This window comes from Cajanus cajan, chromosome 9 (genome assembly GCF_000230855.2).
Source record: "Cajanus cajan strain Asha chromosome 9, NIPB_CcT2T_4, whole genome shotgun sequence".
In the NCBI taxonomy this organism is placed as follows: Eukaryota; Viridiplantae; Streptophyta; class Magnoliopsida; order Fabales; family Fabaceae; genus Cajanus; species Cajanus cajan.
Genome location: NC_138525.1, coordinates 18,236,707 through 18,256,178, shown reverse-complemented (window position 1 = coordinate 18,256,178; position 19,472 = coordinate 18,236,707). Strand labels below are relative to the sequence as shown.

Genomic DNA, 19,472 nt, shown 5'->3' with positions numbered 1-19,472 from the left:
ATTAATTGTTATGTTATTTATTTTATGTTAGATCATGATTAATATTATAATTTTAATAATAAATATAATATTTATTTAAAATTTAGATTAAAATTACGAGTTATATAAATTTTGGAGCTTAAAATTACAAATTAAAAAATTAAAATTGTAAATTAAATATCTCAGTATAAGTGTAATTTAATAAAATAAAAGTATGTGGCAACAATTATCAAAACATAATGAATAGATAAATAACATACAAAATTTGCTCTAATATCACACAAATGGAGCTTTATTAAAGACAATTTAAAGACAATTTTATATAAAATAAACCATGTACTAATGGTGTAATGAAATTTTATTGTTTAATAACAAATTATCAAATATGATATAAGTTTGTTAATTTCACATAAACTATCTTATAAGTCATATTAACTATAATTTTCTTTTATTGATTTTTAGTGTCATTTTTTTACATGACCATAATTTTTTTATATATATGTTTTTAATGTTTTATTTATTTATTTATTAAATTATAATTTATATCAATAATTAATATAATAAATATTAAATGTCAATATAAATTATCGAGATGAAATTTTAATCTGAGAAATGTTAGTGAAACTTTTTTTTATCATTATTGATATTGATTCGAAATCACAAATTTATGAGTGAAACATTTCATTCAATAAACCTCGTAATTTAGTGATCTTACTCGCCATTGCAATTTTTAATCAATAATAGAAAGAATGTTCACAAGAGAGTATTAAAGTGCAGTGAGTGTTATCAAAATTTTCTTTTAATTTTCACATAAAGTACTGAACAACACAAAAGATGTAAAAAAAAAAAGAAAAAAACACTACAGGCACCTTGGAAATTGTACGGAAGTCTGATTCTTTTGTTAATTGTGATTAAGACTAATTTATTTTGATAATTACATTTTGATATTTTAATTTTGTGAAATAATATGTAATATAAAAAAGACACATATTTTAGTATTTTACCAAGTATTGGTTCCAAATTCCAATCTTATTATTCTCCTCCCTCAGTGGTCACGGTTCAGGTCATAGAGCGAACGTTTCCCTTGCCGTAAGAAGCCGTTACTTGTTACCGTGCGCACTTCACTCTCTCTCTCTCTCTTCTCCGTAGAGAGAACAGAACACCATCGGGGAACGCAGTGCCACAACCCCAGCAAATATTTCTCCGTAATTTTTATATATATTTATATGCATTTACCTTTACCTATCTATATATCTTCTCCACAAGTGTGTGTGTGGGGCTTTTCTTATCGTTTTTATTATTAAGCTTATGGTTCCTCACTCGCTATAATACAATACTACTTGTCTTTGTTCAATTAGGATTTCAATTATTTTGATTGAGGCTCGAGGGTTATTAATCTGGTGATGATGGGGAAGTGAGAAGCTACGGCATAAAGGGATTGTTGTGTGGGAAACCTAGGTTTGCAAAATGGAGGGAGAAGATATTAGGTCTGGGATGAAGAAGAAGCGATCCAAGAAGGAAATTGGTTTTGACTCTGGTGATGACGAGCCCATTGGGTCAATCTTTAAGGTTAAAAGGTCCAGGAAGAAGGCTAGTTGTAGTAGTGATGCTGTTAGGGGAAAGGAGGATTTGGAGGGTATGGATGATAATGATACCTTGGCTAGCTTTAGAAAGAGGTTGAAGGGTCCTAAGAGAGATCAGGGATCTGGGGCCACAAGAGGAGCAAGTCCTGCTGCTTTGCCTGTGTCTGATGAAGATTTGGTTGCTTTGGGACCTAACGGTAAGGATGAGAAAAGGGTGGTGTCTGGTGATGTTGACATGCAGATGCGGGATTCATCTGATCAGCACATGGAGGGTTCCTTGTCTGCAATTTTCCACAAGGCACAGTCTAGTTCGGCTAGGAAATCTCGTGGGGGTTTGAAGCAGAAAAAGGTGATTCAGAATGTGGATAGTGGGATGAGCCCTGGTTGTGATGGTTTTGTAGAGGCTGTGGATTCTGTGGTTGAAAGTAGATCCGGATCTGCTTCTGGCTTAAAATTGGTTGAGGGGAATGTTGTGTCTGCTGATGCTTTGCCTCAAGCATCTGAACCGGCTTTCACATCTGTGGTGGATGATCAGAAGTGCGGTGATGGCGTTTTCCAAGAGGAAACTGTGAAGGGAGATTGCGAATCAGATGTTCCAGATGTCTGTCATGGAGATAGGCAGCAATTGTCTTGTGTACAGGTTGAGGATATTTGTTGTGCTTCTGACCAGAAGGTTGCATTGCAGGAAAGTGTTCTTGGTGAAAGTTTAGATAAGTTATCTTCCATGTCACATGATGAAACAGTTGATACTGCCTCTCTCTCAAAAATGGGAGAAGAGGTAAAAGGCTTTACTGAGGTCAGAGAGTCTGAGAATATATTGACTGATGAACTAGCACAAGTGTGTAACATTGCTTCAGAACGTGATGATTCTACTTTTGTGGTGCATGAAAATGTCTCAACTTCTGCTCATACCGAACCCTTTATATCAACTGAAAATATATTGAATGAGAGTAATAATATGTTTTCTGGAAAAGATTTCCGGGAGTTCTCAAGTAATGGCACTCTAAAATTATCTGGATCCCATTTGGAAGTAGATGGAGGTGGAAAATCAGAATCGGAGTTTGTTAATAGAAATTTATGTGATTTTAGTAGTTTAGATTCAAAGGCTGAAGTGCAAGATTTTGTTTTGGGTTTTTCACCTAAAAGAAATGATGCAACTTTTGGTGGTAGTTTATCTTCCATGGTGTCTAATGAAGCCAATGAAGCTGAATTGGCTGCCCTCTCAAATCACCCAGAGAAACCTCTAGAAGCTTTCAATATTCCAAAAGATTCTACTGCTTCAATTCAGAAATGTAGCTCAGTGTTAGATCCAATTCAATCTGATGGATCTTCTCTTCAATCTTCAATTCCTGATGAAAATGGGAACTCTGCAGAATACCATCCCTCTGTGCCTGATTTTGCTGATAATGATTGTAAGTTATCGAGCATTCCGCGTGTTATGCGAAAGGCAAAGATGCGTAAGCATGGAGACATGACATATGAGGGGGATGCTGATTGGGAGATTTTAATTAATGATCACGCTCTAAATGAAAGTCAAGTTATGGTAGATGGTGACCGCACTCTTAGAACAAGAATGAAGCATGAATCCTCTTTGAATACAGGTGAAGACTTTGAAAATGTTGCAGTAGTAGCAGTATCAGCTGGGCTGAAAGCCCGTAAAGCTGGTCCAATTGAGAAAATAAAGTTTAAGGAGATCTTGAAGCGCAAAGGTGGTCTCAAGGAATATTTGGATTGCAGGTAATTAAGTTTTCGAACAGGTCTTTACAGTTGCTTGTAATTGTTTTTTCCAAGTGTTCAGAAAGGTTGCACTTTTTCCTTTGCAGCAGAGTATTCTTATATATTTTGGTTTTTTGGTGTCTTGTGCTTGACATACGTAGATTTGTTTTTGATTCTTTGTGAATGATGGTTGGATGTGTTCCTTGTTTTAGTAGCTTAAACATGATAGTTAGGATGTTTCTCTGTTTTTGACGTTCATGATTGATGATTGGATGTGTTGTTCATTTTAGTTGCTTAAACATGAAAATTAGATATTGACTCTTGCTGTATGTTTCTGGTTATTGATTCACACGTATAATTGGGCAGCTGAACAACTTGTTAGTGGTGATTTAAAAAGAAACTAAAGGGAAAAAATAAACATATACAAATGCCTGTTTGTTGGTTCAATTTTTTCCTCCTCTTTGGCCAATTGTCGGTTTCTGAATTTGATATTTTTTGTTAAATTTTTCTAGGCTAGGGCCTCCCTCCTGTAATTGCTTGTAACTGAAAAATCCTACTTCCTTTATTGGACTGAGTTTATCTTTTTTTTTTTTTGTTTATATGGAAATTGTTGATTAATTGCATATTATGTGGTTGTGAGTTCCTATAATATTTTTATTTTTATTGCTTATAGGTTTTTATTTTTATTGCTTATAGGTCATAGCATCACACCCTCTCTCCTTTTCTTATCCTTTAAAAATTATTTGCAATAGCTTTCATAGACAAATTTAAGTAGAATACTTCATCTCCTTTTTTTTTTCTTTCTGCATTTTCAAGATCATTAGCTGGCAGGACATTGAATCTGGGATACTTCTATTGTGATTTGTGATATGCACAATCTGCTACCCTTAATTACTGTAACTTGTTATATTCAGAAGTTGGCTATAATTTTGTTTATTATTTTACTAGTTATACAATATAATACTATTATCATCACTCTATTTCTTGACAAGATTCTATCTAATGATTTCTTCTTTTAGTTATTGGATTTAGTTTTCTTTTCCTATTGTTTTATGCTTCAGAATCTCTTTCAAAAAGCTGTAAAGTGGTTTTGTAAACTCCAACGAGCATAATGCAGCAGGTTGCTATCTTATTCTTTAAACTGGAATATGCTGTCTATTTGGCTTCTGTTTGTTTCTAATCAGATTTTAGCCCAAACTTGATGACTTTGTGATATAGATTGAACTATTTAGTTTCATTATTTTATTTACTGTTTTTTCATTCTGCAATTTGGATTTTTTTGTAATTATTTTTTGTTATTTAGGGATTTTATTCTGTTTTGTATTATCTTTTTCATGCTCAGAATAGGAATAACTTATCAGGGTGTTTGGTAATGTTGGGCCATTAAATAGGCTTTCAGTGTAAACACTTCAGAGATTTTATTTATTTATTATATAATATTGAATTTCCTTCATTTGAGTAGTATATGATATTTGAGTTGTTGGAGCACTTTGCCATGAATAAAGTTTTCAAGGGAATATTAGAGGAGTACTCTTGGATTATACAACATCACTTTGCTACACCTTTTTTAAACTAGGTAGCCCGTTGTCATAAATTTCACCTCATTTAATTCAATGCATTGCAGAAATCAGATTTTAAGTCTTTGGAGCAGAGATGTCACACGTATTTTGCCTCTTGCTGAATGTGGAGTTAGTGATACTCATTCGGAGGATGGAAGTCCTCGGTCTTCTCTTATTAAGGAGGTCTATGCATTTCTTGATCAATATGTAAGTTTGTTCGTTATGTTGTTTAGCCATCAGTTTTTATTTCCTTTGCTTTTGCACTACATGCATATATGGGTGCATATTTATTGTGTTTGGTTCAACATTCTAAGAAGCTTATTTTAGAGAAATAATTTTTTTGTTAGCTTTTTTGAGAGTTTTTGAAAGAAAAAAGTGGTTATTTCCTGAAAATAGTGTTACCAAACATAGACTTATCAAGCTTTTTCCTTTAAAATGATTCTTTTTGGCAAAAGAAAACAGCATATTAGTGCTTATTTTCTGTTAAAATTGAAACTTTAAAGTGATAAGATCATTTTGGCAGGGTTATATAAATGTTGGAATTGCTTCCCAGAAGGAGAATGTTGGAATTAGTGCAAAGCATTGTTATAAACTGGTAAAAGAAAAAGGTTTTGAGGAAAGTTCTGCAGCTTCAGTGGCAGACTCTGAAGATGGAGTTTCTTTTATTGTTGGTCAGACTAAAATGTCACATACTTCCAATGAGATTAACAATGGTCTTACAAAGAATTTTGAGGACCTAACAACTGAAGCTACAGAAGGTATGAGGTATGTTAATGAAGCGAAGATGGATTTATCAGACATGACACAGCAGGCTGAAAGAAAAAAAATTGATTACCAGGAAAATGATGGGATTCAGGATGGTATTGTAAATGTCACTGTTGACAGTTCCATTCCTTCTTCCATGTTTCCTGATTGCAGATTGACTTCTCTGGTAGCTACAGAGAAAAACAATGACTCCACCACCTGTATTAAATCTTCCTTAGGGGGTCAGGCAGGTGAACATCTGCAGTCTGATTTAGATCCTAGAAAGAGAGTAATTGTCATTGGAGCTGGTCCTGCTGGGCTAACTGCTGCTCGCCATTTGCAACGTCAGGGATTTCCTGTAACTGTGCTTGAGGCTAGGAATAGGATAGGAGGTCGTGTATTTACTGATCACTCATCACTTTCTGTCCCTGTAGATCTCGGTGCTAGCATTATAACTGGTGTTGAGGCTGATGTGGCCACTGAAAGAAGACCAGATCCTTCCTCACTGATTTGTGCTCAGTTGGGCCTTGAGTTGTCAGTGTTGAACAGTGATTGTCCTCTTTATGACATTGTGACAGGACAAAAGGTTCCTGCAGATATGGATGAAGCACTGGAAGCTGAATATAATAGTCTTATTGATGACATGGTATTGGTTGTTGCTCAGAAAGGTGAACAAGCAATGAGAATGTCTCTTGAAGATGGTTTAGAATATGCTCTTAAGATTCGTCGTATGGCACGCTCTGAAAGTAGTGAAGAAACTGGACAAAATAATACTGCAGATACTCCATTTGATTCCAAAAAGGACAGTACTGGGGAAAAAAAACTTGACGAGGAGATTTTGAGCCCTCAGGAGAGGAGAGTTATGGATTGGCACTTTGCTCATTTGGAGTATGGTTGTGCTGCTTCGCTTGAGGACGTTTCTCTTCCCTACTGGAACCAAGATGATGTGTATGGAGGTTTTGGGGGAGCTCATTGTATGATTAAAGGGGGCTACAGCTCTGTTGTTGAGTCTCTGGGAGAAGGACTTACAATTCACTTGAACCATGTTGTAACAAATGTGTCATATGGTATCAAGGAACCAGGTCAGAGTAATAAAGTTAAAGTTTCTACCTCAAATGGCAATGAGTTCTTTGGAGATGCTGTCCTTGTTACTGTTCCACTTGGCTGTTTGAAGGCTGAAACTGTACAATTCTCCCCACCTTTGCCACAGTGGAAATGTTCTTCTGTTCAGCGTCTTGGTTATGGAGTTCTAAATAAAGTGGTTTTGGAATTTCCTAGTGTATTTTGGGATGATGCTGTGGACTACTTCGGAACAACAGCTGAGGAGAGAAGCAGTAGAGGTCACTGCTTTATGTTCTGGAATATCAGGAAAACAGTTGGGGCTCCGGTCCTTATAGCATTAGTGGTTGGTAAGACAGCCATAGACAGTCAAAACTTGAGTTCTTCTGATCATGTTAACCATGCATTGAAGGTTCTCCGTAAACTTTTTGGGGAGGATTCAGTTCCTGATCCTGTTGGCTATGTTGTGACTGATTGGGGTAGGGATCCTTTTAGCTATGGTGCTTATTCATACGTTGCTGTTGGAGCATCAGGAGAAGACTATGATATATTAGGGAGACCAGTTGATAACTGCTTGTTTTTTGCTGGTGAAGCAACCTGTAAAGAGCACCCAGACACTGTTGGTGGTGCAATGATGAGCGGACTACGAGAGGCTGTTCGCATAATTGACATATTGAGCACCGGAAATGATTATATTGCAGAGGTGGAGACATTGGAAGCTGCACAGGGGCAGTTAGACACTGAAAGGGATGAAGTTAGGGATATAATAAAGAGACTTGATGCAGTAGAGCTTTCTAACATAATGTATAAGAACTCCTTAGATGGTGCTCAAATTTTAACCCGGGAAGCTTTGTTAAGGGAAATGTTCTTTAATACAAAAACCACTGCTGGGCGCTTGCATGTGGCCAAACAATTGTTAAGTCTTCCCGTTGGAAACTTAAAGTCTTTTGCTGGAAGTAAAGAGGGGCTAGCCATTCTCAATTCATGGATACTGGTATTATTATATCACTTGGTGCATTATTTCCAAACTATTGTGTAATATTTTTTGACAGATGGTACATCCAAGTTTTGCTATTAAAAAGCTAAACATCTTAGTGTGTTTGGTTCTGCTTATTTTGAAGAAATAATAGCTTATTTCTGGCCAGTTTTTTTGAGAGTTTTTGGAAAATGAGCCATTATTTCCTCAAATTTAAGCTAAACCAAACATGCTAAATGAAAAATGAGCCATTATTTCTTAGATAATAGATCATGGACTTCATCTTTTTCATATCCCAATGCAGGATTCAATGGGGAAGGATGGTACCCAACTCTTGAGGCACTGTTTACGTCTTCTTGTTCGTGTTTCGACTGATCTTCTTGCTGTACGATTATCAGGTAGTTCTTTTATTCATTTATTTCATGAATTTGCATTAGTCTATGCATGCAAGTGCATATGGGTATATTTATATATGTGCTGTATCTTATATAATGCTTTTGAGTGAGAAATAGTTGGTTTACTGGTTGGGTCTTGGTTTGGGTGAGATGAGAATAATTTTTCTGGCACCATTTTATGATATATATTTCTTTTTAGATTGACGGCAAACCTAGTTTTTGTCTTTGCTTACTATTATCATTTCCTATCATATGCAATCTGCCTTATGAAACTATGAATTATCAAGTGGCAGAAATATTTGTGCCCCTGTAGATGATTCTGTTGGGATGGGGTCAAATGGAAATATGATATCTACTGTTTCCCTTTCCCATGCATTTGTGTTTATCTTTCTAATTTTGGGTGTAGGAATGGGGAAAACGGTGAAGGAAAAAGTTTGTGTACACACTAGCCGGGATATTCGTGCTATAGCAAGCCAGTTGGTGAATGTATGGCTTGAAGTTTTCCGGAAGGAAAAAGCTTCTAATGGTGGATTGAAGTTATCAAGACAAACAGCTGCTGTGGATTTATCAAAGAGAAAATCAGTAAAAGATTCAGCCTCTGGAAAGCCACCTCTGAGCTCATACCATGGTACCATTGAGAATAAAGGTGGCTTGCTGAATCCTGCATCTGCTGGAAGCAATTCACCTTCCACTGCACATGTGAAGAAATTGCATAGTAAACAAGGAAGACACCAAACAGCTTATGACTCAAGGCATGAAGTCAGTTCTTCCAGGCCTAAAGGTTCAATAGACAAAGTAATTGCTGAGAAGGAGGAAAACCACTATGCTATATCTGAAGAAGAACAGGCTGCTATAGCTGCCGCAGAAGCTGCCCGTGCTAAAGCTCTTGCTGCTGCTGAGGTTTGTTTCTCTTGGAACTTTAGTTTTAATGTCATGAATCAATTGTTATGGTGCTTCTGAAGATCAGTTGATAGTCACAAGCTAAATTGTTTGATCACTATCCCTTATATCATTTTGCTAGAATTCATGACATGATGAATGTTTAGGTGTAGACAATTACAATGTGACTGTTGTAAAATTGTCTTGCTGGGATTCGAATTTGCTTGGTTTGAAAGCCAGTTTTCTTGGCTTGAGTTTGACTTGAACAAGGGTTGCAAATCTTTTAGCTCATTTCTTTAGCTGCTAGCTTCATTCCTTTTACATCTTATATTCAGCATTAAGTTTTAAAGAATTATAATGTTACTGTTGTAAAAATGTCTTGCTGGGATTTGAATTTGCTTGGTTTGAGTGACCATAAGCCAGTTTTCTTGGCTTGAGTTTGACTCAAACAACGGTTGCAAATCTTTTAGCTCATTTCTTTAGCTGCTAGCTTCATTCCTTTTACATCTTATTTTCAACATTATGTTTTAAAGAATTATAGTGTGACTGTTGTAAAAATGTCTTGCTGGGATTTGAATTTGCTTGGTTTGAGTGACCATATGCCAGTTTTCTTGGCTTTAGTTTGACTCAAACAAGGGTTGCAAATCTTTGAGCTCATTTCTTTAGCTGCTAGCTTCATTCCATTTACATCTTATATTCAACATTAGTTTTTAAAGAATTATTATGTGACTGTTGTAAAAATGTCTTGCTGGGAATCTGGGATTTGAATTTGCTTGGTCTGAGTGACCATAAGCCAGTTTTCTTGGCTTGAGTTTGATTCAAACAAGGGTTGCAAATCTTTTAGCTCATTTCTATAGCTGCTAGCTTCATTCCTTTTACATCTTATATTCAACATTAAGTTTTAAAGAATTACATATGAATTATGAGCCTATGGTTCAATTACATTAATAAGGTTGTTTATAATGTAAAATTTTTAATCCAGTTCAGCTTGTTTATTGAATAAATGAGATTGTCCAGCTTAAGTTCAAATTATTTGATTCACAAAACTGACTCATTGAGACTTGAGATTTGAGCAAGTTGTGATCCTGCTGGTTTTATTGCCAGCCCTAATTTTAAAGACATACTTGGATAGGGTTTGGCTTGGCTTTTCTGGATCATAGAAGCTACTTAAAGTTAAAGTTAATTAAGAACAATATAATTAAAGTTAAAATAGATTGGTAATTTTATAGTTTTTTTTAGCTTGGAAGTTACTTTCAAGTTAAAAATTCTTGTGTAGTGTGTTCTTGGGTCTTAGAATTTGGAATAGGGAAGGAGAAACTCCTAAAACCAGATAAGAGGGATCTTGGAGGCTGTAACCAGTGAAATTTCTTGATTTAGTTGATTGCTAGTGTGCTGTAATTAGTAACCTATATTTGTTTGTATTCATCTGCCACCTCTTTTTCTAAGCTGATAGGATCCTTGGAAAGTGGATTTTCCTAAGTCATTAACTAAGACAATATCATTTTCTGGGAATATATTTTTTTATCTGAAATATTTATTTTCCAGGCAATTGCTTTGGTGACACAAAATATCCCAAGATTATTGTATTACCATTAGATGGATCCTAGCTTTCCTTTAGCTATTTGATTGCTATGTTTGTTAAAAGATTCCGTGGTTCTTGTTCTTTGCAGGCATATGCCTCTGCAGAGGCCAGATGCAATACACTGTTACAGCTTCCAAAGATACCCTCATTCCACAAATTTGCTAGACGTGAGCAGAATCCACAAAATGATGAGTGTGATAGTAAAAAAAGATGGTCTGGTGGTGTTTTTGGAAGGCAAGATTGTATTTCAGAGATTGATTCCAGGAATTGCAGAGTTAGGGACTGGTCTGTTGATTTCTCTGCTGCTTGTGTCAACCTTGATAATTCCAGAATGCCAGTTGATAACCTTTCACAGAGGAGTCACTCAAATGAGATTGCCAGCCATTTGAATTTCAGAGAGCACTCAGGAGAAAGTGCTGCTGGTGACAGCAGTATATACACAAAGGCTTGGATTGATACAGCTGGTGGTGTTGCAATTAAAGACCATCATGCCATAGAGAGATGGCAATCTCAAGCAGCTGCAGCCGATTCTTATTTTTCTAACCCAACTATTCATTTGAAGGACGAGGAGGATTCAAATGCCTGTTCAAAGCTGCCTAGCTGGAAGCGTGATGGTATTGCAAATGAGAGCTCTATTTCACAGGTTACTGTAAATAAGGAGTCCCTAAAAAGTCATCCCCGAGGAGCTGATCATATTAAACAAGCTGTTGTGGACTATGTTGCATCACTGCTGATGCCCCTTTATAAGGCGAGGAAACTAGACAAGGATGGATACAAAGCTATAATGAAGAAAAGTGCAACTAAGGTAATTTTTATCCTTCTCATTTCTACTTGCTATTGAAATTATTTTGTTTTATGTATATAGATGGAGGAAGAGAGATAAAAGATAATGAAATGCTAATTGTGATTTAATTGAGATGTATTGCAATGTGTTGATGCGTTTGATGTATTCATAAATCTTAATGTTACACTAATCTTAATACCAACTAATTAGGAAAACAAATCATGATAAAGAAATTGCTAGGCCAGTTAGTAGTTATGTACTTATGGTAGGAACTCATTAGTCAAAGAAATACAGTTGGGCTTGTAATTGATTAAGCCCATTAAGGGTGGGTTTACATTAGCAGATATCATAGTAGTCAATAGTGGTGGAGTGGCTCCATGCCGCTATAGAAACTTTGGAGCAGAGCAGTTTTGTGTAGCGATTGGAGTTGGCAAGATCACAGTGGAGCAGAGTGGGAGATTGTAGTCTGGTGTGGCAGTTTACCAAAATCCTGAAAATACCCTCATTAAATGAGGGTGTTTTTGTCCTTCCGTTCGAATTTTCTTTTTCTATTTAAGTGCGAAACAGTGCTTCCCTTCTCCCTCTATTGAGTGATGCACTTTGCCATAAGCTTGTAACTCCCTTCTGCCTTTCTTTCTTGAATGATTAGGTTCTTCTGTGATTTTTGTCTTTTCTTCTTTTTTCTTTCCTTTTTTTTTTTTTTTTTTTCCTGTTCCCTTCTTTTTTCTTTTCCTTTTCTTTCTCTTTTTTTGGTTATTTTTTGTGGGCGTTTTTGTTCTTTGGTGATCAGCATAACCATGGCCCAACCAAATGTTGATCAACCAAAAAATCAGAGCTTGGTGTTGCTGGAACTGGTCCCAATTCCACACCATCAATGGGTTATTCAATCAGAAAGTTTAAGCCTACTGCTGAAAAAATTGATATCTTTTGGAAGTGGAATACTATGAACTTTTATTATTAAAAATGATTAAAGCATGAATTTAGAGTTATTTTTTCTGTTTTTTTAGTTTATATATATATATATATATATATTTATTTATTTATTATATATAAATCTAATATTAGAATAGCGGTCATCTCACTATATGCAATCCCGCTATCCCACTTTTGGGGTCGCCACTCCGCTATTTGTGATCGATAATTATGTGCATATAAATAAGAGGGCATGAGATGGATTTTATCTGGTTTATTTGTGAGTGAATCCATGTCTTTTGACAATGGGAGGTGCAGACCCTCAAAGCTCTACAGGTTGTACAATTTTCTTTCTGTAATCCTAATATGGTTTATTATAAATATCACATATATTTATAAGATCTAAAATATCTCTAAATATCTTTAGATATTTGTTTTCTTATCCTTTATCATTTTGTTTTCATGTTTCTTTATTATTATAATTTCCTTTTTTAAGCCTAGTATTTTACTCTATAAAAAGGGAGATTAAGGAATGTACAAGACACAATTAATTAACATACAATTTCCTTTTTTTCGAACTTGGTATCAAGCTCTCGATCTTGGGAGTTTTGTTTCAATTGCTCAATATCATACGCACTATTTATCAGTAAAACTAATGCACATTGTTCATCGCCTCACTTGCACTTGTCAATTCACTGATCACACGTGTGTATTGTTCATCATGGATATTGTTCATGCGCCCTATTCATTCAGCATGCTTTTCACCTGGATATTTTGATATTCATTATGAAGGAGGTAGATTGTCTTCGAACCCTCCTTGATCCCATGAGTAAGGCCTTCGGGTAAGAGTTCTTTTAATATTTCTAGTTCTATTTTTCAAAGCATATAGGTTCTTGATTCTAGGGCAATAGACCACATGACCTCATTCCTTACACTTACAACATACACTAAAACACTTGACAAACAACTTATTAGAGTTACTAATGGAGATTGTGTTCCTATTGTTGGATCTGGAAGCATCTAACTTCAACCTTCTCTATCCTTACGCAATGTTCTGCATGTCCCTAAATTAGCTAATTATCTCATTTCTATACATAGGCTTACTCGAGACTTAAATTGCTTAGTAACTATCTTTCAAGACATTGTCTCGGGACAAACTATTTTAGTTGCTAAAGAGAAGGGTGGGTTGTACTTCTTGCAACATATGATAGATGACAATATCAGAAAAAAAAGGAGATATCTTCTAGTCAATAGTGTTTTAGACATCCTCCATTTGGTTTACTTAAATCTCTATTTCCAAATTTGTTTAGAAGCGTTTGTTGAGTCTTTTTCATTGTGATATCTGTCAAGTTTCTAAACACCATCATGCACTTTTTTTTGCCTAGTAATAGTAAAAGTGTTTCTCCTTTTGATCTTGTCCATTCCATTTTGGTGTTTGGAGACCTGTTGTTGAATATGTTCTTGGGGCCAGATGGTTTGTAACTTCCACTGATGATTGTACTAGTGTGACTTGGATGTACCTTATGAAACACAAATATGAGGTTTGTTAAATATTTGTCAATTTTTCCGTCTTGTCAAAAATCAGTTTGTAAAGTCTATAAAAAGAATTCGGTCAAAAAACGTCAAACAATGGAACTGAATATGTTAACCTTGAATTTTCCAAGTTTGTTATAGAGCAAGGCATTATTCATGAATTAACTTGTGTTAATACACCCCAACAATATGGAATTGCAAAAAGAAATAACAGTCATCTACTTGAGGTTTCTAGAGCTTTGCTTTTTCAAATGTTTGTTCTTAATGTCTACTAGGCTGAAGCTGTCCTAACTGCCACTTATTTCATTAATAGGTCATTCACTTGTGTCTTATAGGGCATTAGTCTACTTGAACACATGTCGTTCTTCTCCTCTCTCATTGTTAAGTCTCCCATGTTATGTATTTGGTTGTGTTGCCTTTGTTCATTCTCATAGTCATCATCGTGGTAAGTTAGACCCAAAAGCTATCAAATATGTCTTTATTGGTTACCTCTAATAAATAGGGGTACAAGAGTTTCACGTCCAAAGTAAAAAATGGATATACACTATGAAGTGTAAAGCTGATGGGACATTAGATCGATACAAGGTTAGATGGTGGCCAAGGGGTACACACAAACCTATTGCATTGACTATGAGAAGACATTTGCGCCTATAACAAAAATGATTGCAATAAGAATCATTCTCTCCCTAGCTGTCCACTTTGGTTGGGTTCTACAACAATTTGATATTAAAAAAGTCTTCCCCTAGGATTTGAATCTCATGCTGGAAAGAGTAAAGTGTGTAGGTTGATAAAGGCTTTGTATGGCCTCAAACAATCTTCTTGAGCGTGGCTTGGAAGATTTACTCAAGCTATGAAGTCCTTGGGATACAAACAAAGTCAAGTTGATCATACTCTATTCATAAAACATTTCCATGATGGAAAACTCACTCTTCTTCTAGTGTATGTAGATAATATGATCATTGCATGTGATGATGTGGTAGAGAAACTAATTCTAAAAGAAAAGCTAGCAACTCAATTTGAGATGAAGTTGTTGGGAAAGCTCAAGTAATTTCTTGGAATAGAAGTCGCCTATTCCAAAAAGGCATTTTATCTCTCAAATAAAGTAGTATATACTTGATCTTTTGAAGGAGACGTGAAATCTGAGATGCAAGACCACATGAGTACCCATTGAGCAAAATCACAAGATTGGAAGTGAAGAAAGTCCACCTTAGAGAAGTCCTAATACCAGAGATTGGTAGGGAAGTTGATATATCTATCTCACACTAGGCTTGATATTGCCTATGTTGCTAGTGTGGCTAGTAAATTTATGCACGATCCTCGTGAGAGACACCTTTAGACAATTGAGAGGATTCTCCATTATTTTGAGAGCAAGTCCAGGGATGGGGTTATTATTTAAAAGAGAAGGTCCATTGTCCATGGAAATATACATTGATGTTGACTATGCAAGGTCAATCATGGATTGAAGATCCATTTTTGGTTACTGAATATTTCTTAGTGGGGATCTATGAACATGGAGAAGCAAGAAGCAAAATGTAGTTGCTTGATCTTGTGCAGAAGCCAAGTATTGAGCTATTGTACATGGCATATTGAAGGATTATGGATGAAAATCATTCTTGATGACCTCAAAGTTAAATATGAGGGTCCTATAAAGTTGTTTTGTGATAACAATTCGGCTATCAACATTGTTCATAACTCAGTTCAGCATGATAGCACGAAACACAAAGAGAAGTTGGATTCTGGCCTTATAGTTACATCTCATATATCTACAATGTTTCAAGTAGCTAATGTCTTCACAAAGGGACTTCCTAGTGCTAGATTCCAAGTTCTTATCGGCAAGTTGGGATTGATTGATATTCATTTACTAATTTGAGGGGAGGGTTGTAAATATCATAGATATTTAGAATATCTAAAATATCGCTAAATATCTTTAGGTATTTGTTTCCCTATTTCTTTATTATTTTGTATCCCTATCACTTTATTATTATTATTATTATTTCCTTTCTTAAGCTTAGTATTTTACTCTATAAAAAGGGAGATTAAGAAATGTACAAGACAAACAATTGATATACAATTTCCATCTTTTCAAACTTGGTTTCTATCAAATATTTGGTAATAATTAATCCTAGGTTTATTGTAATTTTTGTAACCCATGTTTCATGATCGCAAATAATGGTCAATGTATCACGTTAGTGTTCAACTAAAGGCTTTATACAATTAACTAACAAAGTGATGAAATGTGTGAAATTTTGAAAATTAGGTGGCAAAATGTGCAAAATTGTGAAACATGGGTGACAAAAGTGCAATTAAACTTTAATCCCAAGATAATGAAATAGGAAAATTAATTCTAGAAGATAATCCAAGTTATGGTGAGATATGTAAATATATTTTTGAATATTTCCATATATTCTAACACTTTCTATTTGTTACATTAAGAAAATGTTGTTATGATCTGGGAGGTAGGATGTTATAAGGAATAACAGATCTAGAATATCATCTTGAGTGAAATATGCTCTGCATTTTTATTATAACTTTCTTGGTACAAGTTTCAGGTCATGGAGCAAGCCACAGATGCAGAAAAAGCCATGACTGTTTGCGAGTTTCTAGATTTTAAGCGAAAGAACAAGGTAATTATATGTTACTTTCCATGTCATAGTTCTATCCATTAATCATATTGCACTTCTACAAAATAAATGTTCTGGAAAATGTTATTCATGTTACTTATGTTGGCACAAATTACTGCTTGGACCCCAGCTTCTTCAGGGGTGGGGTATGGTTTGCTGCAAAGTCAGGATTTGGGGTGTTTTTGTTTTTAAAAACTATTTTATAAAACATTTTTTAAAAGCTAATTTTTAGATATTTGGGAGTGGAGGAAGATGGAACAGTATAGTGGAAAATGAGTAATAGAAAACTGAAAGTAGAAAAACCCGAACAACTTAGAGATGTATGTATTCTGATTTTTTATTTATTTTAAAAACTGAAAAGAGATATATTTTTTTTAATATAACTACTCTTATAAAACAATTCTTTTAATAGTTCATCACTAAAATAGGAAAATGACATGCTTTAATCATTTATTTTATTTTTTCAATGATTGTTGGGCTATTGGAGCCTCATATGTGCTTCTGACATTCTCTTCAACTATTTTTCTTTCTCACTGACTGGTTGGATGTCTAACATGCAGATTCGCTCCTTTGTGGATATATTGATCGAGAGACACATGACATCGAAACCAGATATGAAATCTTAATGTTTGGGGATGGAATAGTCTGTACTTTGTTGTACCTCTTTGTAACAGTTGCCAAACTCTGGTTCTTCTTCCTACTTCAGTTCTCACAGTTTTGGTGAGCATGGGCATGTTCTCATATGAGCACCTCAATCTGCCTATGTAAATGATCTAGAAGGTACAATTAAAAACACAAACAAAACTTGATTGATTCAAATCAAGTGGGTTTTATGGAAATTCCTTGTCGGCTTGTCCTGGAACAGCATACTGAATACTGATGGTAGATGGCCAGTAAACCGGCTTCACCACCTCTAAACAGACTCTCATTGCAACTATCTGTTCGAGATTCAGTGTGATGGGCATTGGCAGGTTTGAAGATGACAGCAGGTTGCATTCATCCGTTGTTTAATATATCATCTTTCATTGAGGTTTATACCTTTGAGGATTGAAAACCTGGACCCTGTTTTTATTAAAGGGCTTTCTAAAGGGGAAGACATTAAATGACCTTATCAATTTATTCTCTCTGTACAGCATAGCATTGTTCTAGTGATGACAAGCATACATATCCATTTTCTATGTCCTACTAGAAACATTTTTCTTATTTAAGTTTAACATCAGTTACTAACTCTTTTTTTCTCCAAAGTGGGGAAAGAATTATGATTGCTTTTGTAAGATACTTGGTTATCCCAATCATTTGCTCCTCCATCTCTGTCTTTCTTGTCTTGTATGTTTGTGTTGCACATGTGCGAGCACCCTGTTTATTTATAATTGAATCAGCTTCCACGTGTGCGCTTAAAATAATTAAATAGATACACTGCTTCCTTGGCAAACGAGCTTTTCAATTTAACTATAATTATGGTCAAAGGATTGCGCCATGGGATGCCCTACAACCCAAAGTCATTTTATATTGATGTGTATAATCCGTGGGCTGCTGTACTAATCATTGCTTACACCTCTTCCTATGGTTGCTAGGCTGAGAAAGATTATATCAATCACTAATGGGAGGAACTAGGTATTCTGTCTTTTCCCTGTGTTTTGATGTTTATTGCAACTCTTACCTTCTTCAAAGCCAATTTTCAGGTGTTTTCTGTTTTCTTAATTGTACGTTCTTTCATTCTAATGTATATTGCGACCCTCGGTGCTGGGGTGGATAGCCTTGTTATGATATTATTGCTTTTGTTTCTGCTGCAGACGGTCATCATGCCAGCAGTATGCCATGGAAATTAAATTTCGCTGGGTGAGTAAACTTTTGTCTTTGCATTGCAGGCAATTTCCCCCTATCTCAATTGTTCAACCCTATGAATTCCCCTCATATTGGTTGCTAAGAATTTCTGTGATGTTTGTTATTTTTTTTTTTTTGATTTGGGGAATGAGCGATGCTATTTCAAATCGCTTGCATGCCCCCAACGGAAAATTATCCTATTACTTTTATTTCGGAATTTCTGGTATGATTCATTTGAAACTGCCATTTGGCATTATGTTGCTGAATTTGATGATGTTATTTTATTTTGTATTCTTATCAGATAATATGCTTAAATGGTATCAGGCTATATTATCTCAAGAGTTGCCTAATGTCGAAATATTACGTTGTTGGTATTGATCTTTGTGAAAATATTACGTTCTTAGTATTGTATCACAAGCATGTTGCAATTTATTTGGTTTTAGGTGGGTTGCTAACTCTAACTTCTATGTTGAGATCAAACTATAGATGTAGTGTTGCATCGGCAAATGGGATACAAGTGCAGGTTGTGGCGATTTCAAATCTACACGATGAAACTGGCATTCTTGCTCTCTTGCATTACTTTAACTAAAGTGACGCGTTTATTTCCTTATATTTCTACAGTTCGTGCACTTTGATTTTGATATTGTAAATTAAGCTAGCACCGCTTCTGTTATTATTGGCTCTAACCTGAGGGCATGCATCTATTTTGAAAATTAGATGTTCTTACCAATTTTCTGAGCTAACCATCAACAAGAAGAGCTAAAGTATAGGACGTTATATGAAAGGTTTTCTTAGAAATGTACATACAGTGTACTTAGGTGTGTTTTTCGATACTAATCGTTTTGCATGATTTTAAAGATAATTGGAGTTTTATTTAAAGGTGTTATCGCTATAAAAGTTGGCTGTTTACATAGATATTGTACAACTAGAATTATAAGTCTTGTTTATTTATTTATTTTAATTCATATTATATGTAATACTCCTTGAGACGTAAATTTATTTCTTGTTTAGAGCCATGATACCATTTATTTAATATGAATTTAATTTTTCTTGTTTTGCATGAATTTAAACTTATAAGTTTTTTTTTTTTATATTAGAATAATGGTTCGTTTAAGGAGTGACACTGAGACGTAAACTAATTTCTTGGCTATAGTGATTTACAGGACTTTTTTTTTTCCTTTTCGGGCTTAAATTTTCATAATATTGCCCTATCCCACTAATGGGACTATGCTATTCTAAGGGATATTTAGCGGTGGAAAGGCTTTGTTTTCTATTTCTTAAATTTAAGATCTAAATTTGGTCTTTAAATTTAATACAAGTATTTAT

General features: G+C 35.0%; 2 protein-coding genes across 6 annotated transcripts; both read left to right on the top strand.

Moving 5' to 3' along the window:
* The first annotated feature begins 997 nt into the window (after window positions 1–997).
* LDL3 (LSD1-like 3) lies at window positions 998–17,629 on the top strand. 3 transcript variants are annotated; one of them, XR_003805705.2, is made up of 10 exons: window positions 998–1,184; window positions 1,338–3,299; window positions 4,903–5,044; window positions 5,361–7,634; window positions 7,921–8,014; window positions 8,418–8,911; window positions 10,561–11,277; window positions 16,245–16,325; window positions 16,883–17,102; window positions 17,188–17,629. XR_003805705.2 is itself a non-coding variant. In XM_029274794.2 (9 exons), exons 2-9 carry the CDS (start codon window positions 1,447–1,449, stop codon window positions 16,946–16,948), a joined length of 5,721 nt encoding a protein of 1,906 aa, XP_029130627.2. In that variant the 5' UTR covers window positions 998–1,184; window positions 1,338–1,446; the 3' UTR covers window positions 16,949–17,629. The 3 variants fall into 3 exon arrangements, 2 of the variants coding, with proteins under 2 accessions (XP_029130627.2, XP_020235794.2); XM_029274794.2 differs by having other exon boundaries at window positions 16,883–17,629; XM_020380205.3 differs by having other exon boundaries at window positions 999–1,184; window positions 16,251–16,325; window positions 16,883–17,629.
* LOC145951741 (uncharacterized) lies at window positions 17,171–19,025 on the top strand. Of its 3 annotated transcripts, none has more exons than XM_083063695.1 (4): window positions 17,171–17,311; window positions 17,897–17,936; window positions 18,116–18,161; window positions 18,448–19,025. In XM_083063695.1, exons 2-4 carry the CDS (start codon window positions 17,923–17,925, stop codon window positions 18,733–18,735), a joined length of 348 nt encoding a protein of 115 aa, XP_082919821.1. In that variant the 5' UTR covers window positions 17,171–17,311; window positions 17,897–17,922; the 3' UTR covers window positions 18,736–19,025. The 3 variants fall into 3 exon arrangements, with proteins under 3 accessions (XP_082919821.1, XP_082919823.1, XP_082919822.1); XM_083063697.1 differs by having other exon boundaries at window positions 17,897–18,004; window positions 18,633–19,025; XM_083063696.1 differs by having other exon boundaries at window positions 17,897–18,025; window positions 18,633–19,025.
* The last annotated feature ends 447 nt before the right edge of the window (window positions 19,026–19,472 follow it).

Coding starts and splice junctions, on each gene's coding strand:
- LDL3 (XM_029274794.2), top strand. CDS start 1,447: ATGGAGGGAGAAGATATTAGGTCTGGGATGAAGAAGAAGCGATCCAAG. Junction 3,300..4,902: donor AAGGAATATTTGGATTGCAG/GTAATTAAGTTT, acceptor AATGCATTGCAG/AAATCAGATTTTAAGTCTTT. Junction 16,326..16,882: donor ATTTTAAGCGAAAGAACAAG/GTAATTATATGT, acceptor TCTAACATGCAG/ATTCGCTCCTTTGTGGATAT.
- LOC145951741 (XM_083063695.1), top strand. Junction 18,162..18,447: donor TGGAAATTAAATTTCGCTGG/GTGAGTAAACTT, acceptor TATTCTTATCAG/ATAATATGCTTAAATGGTAT.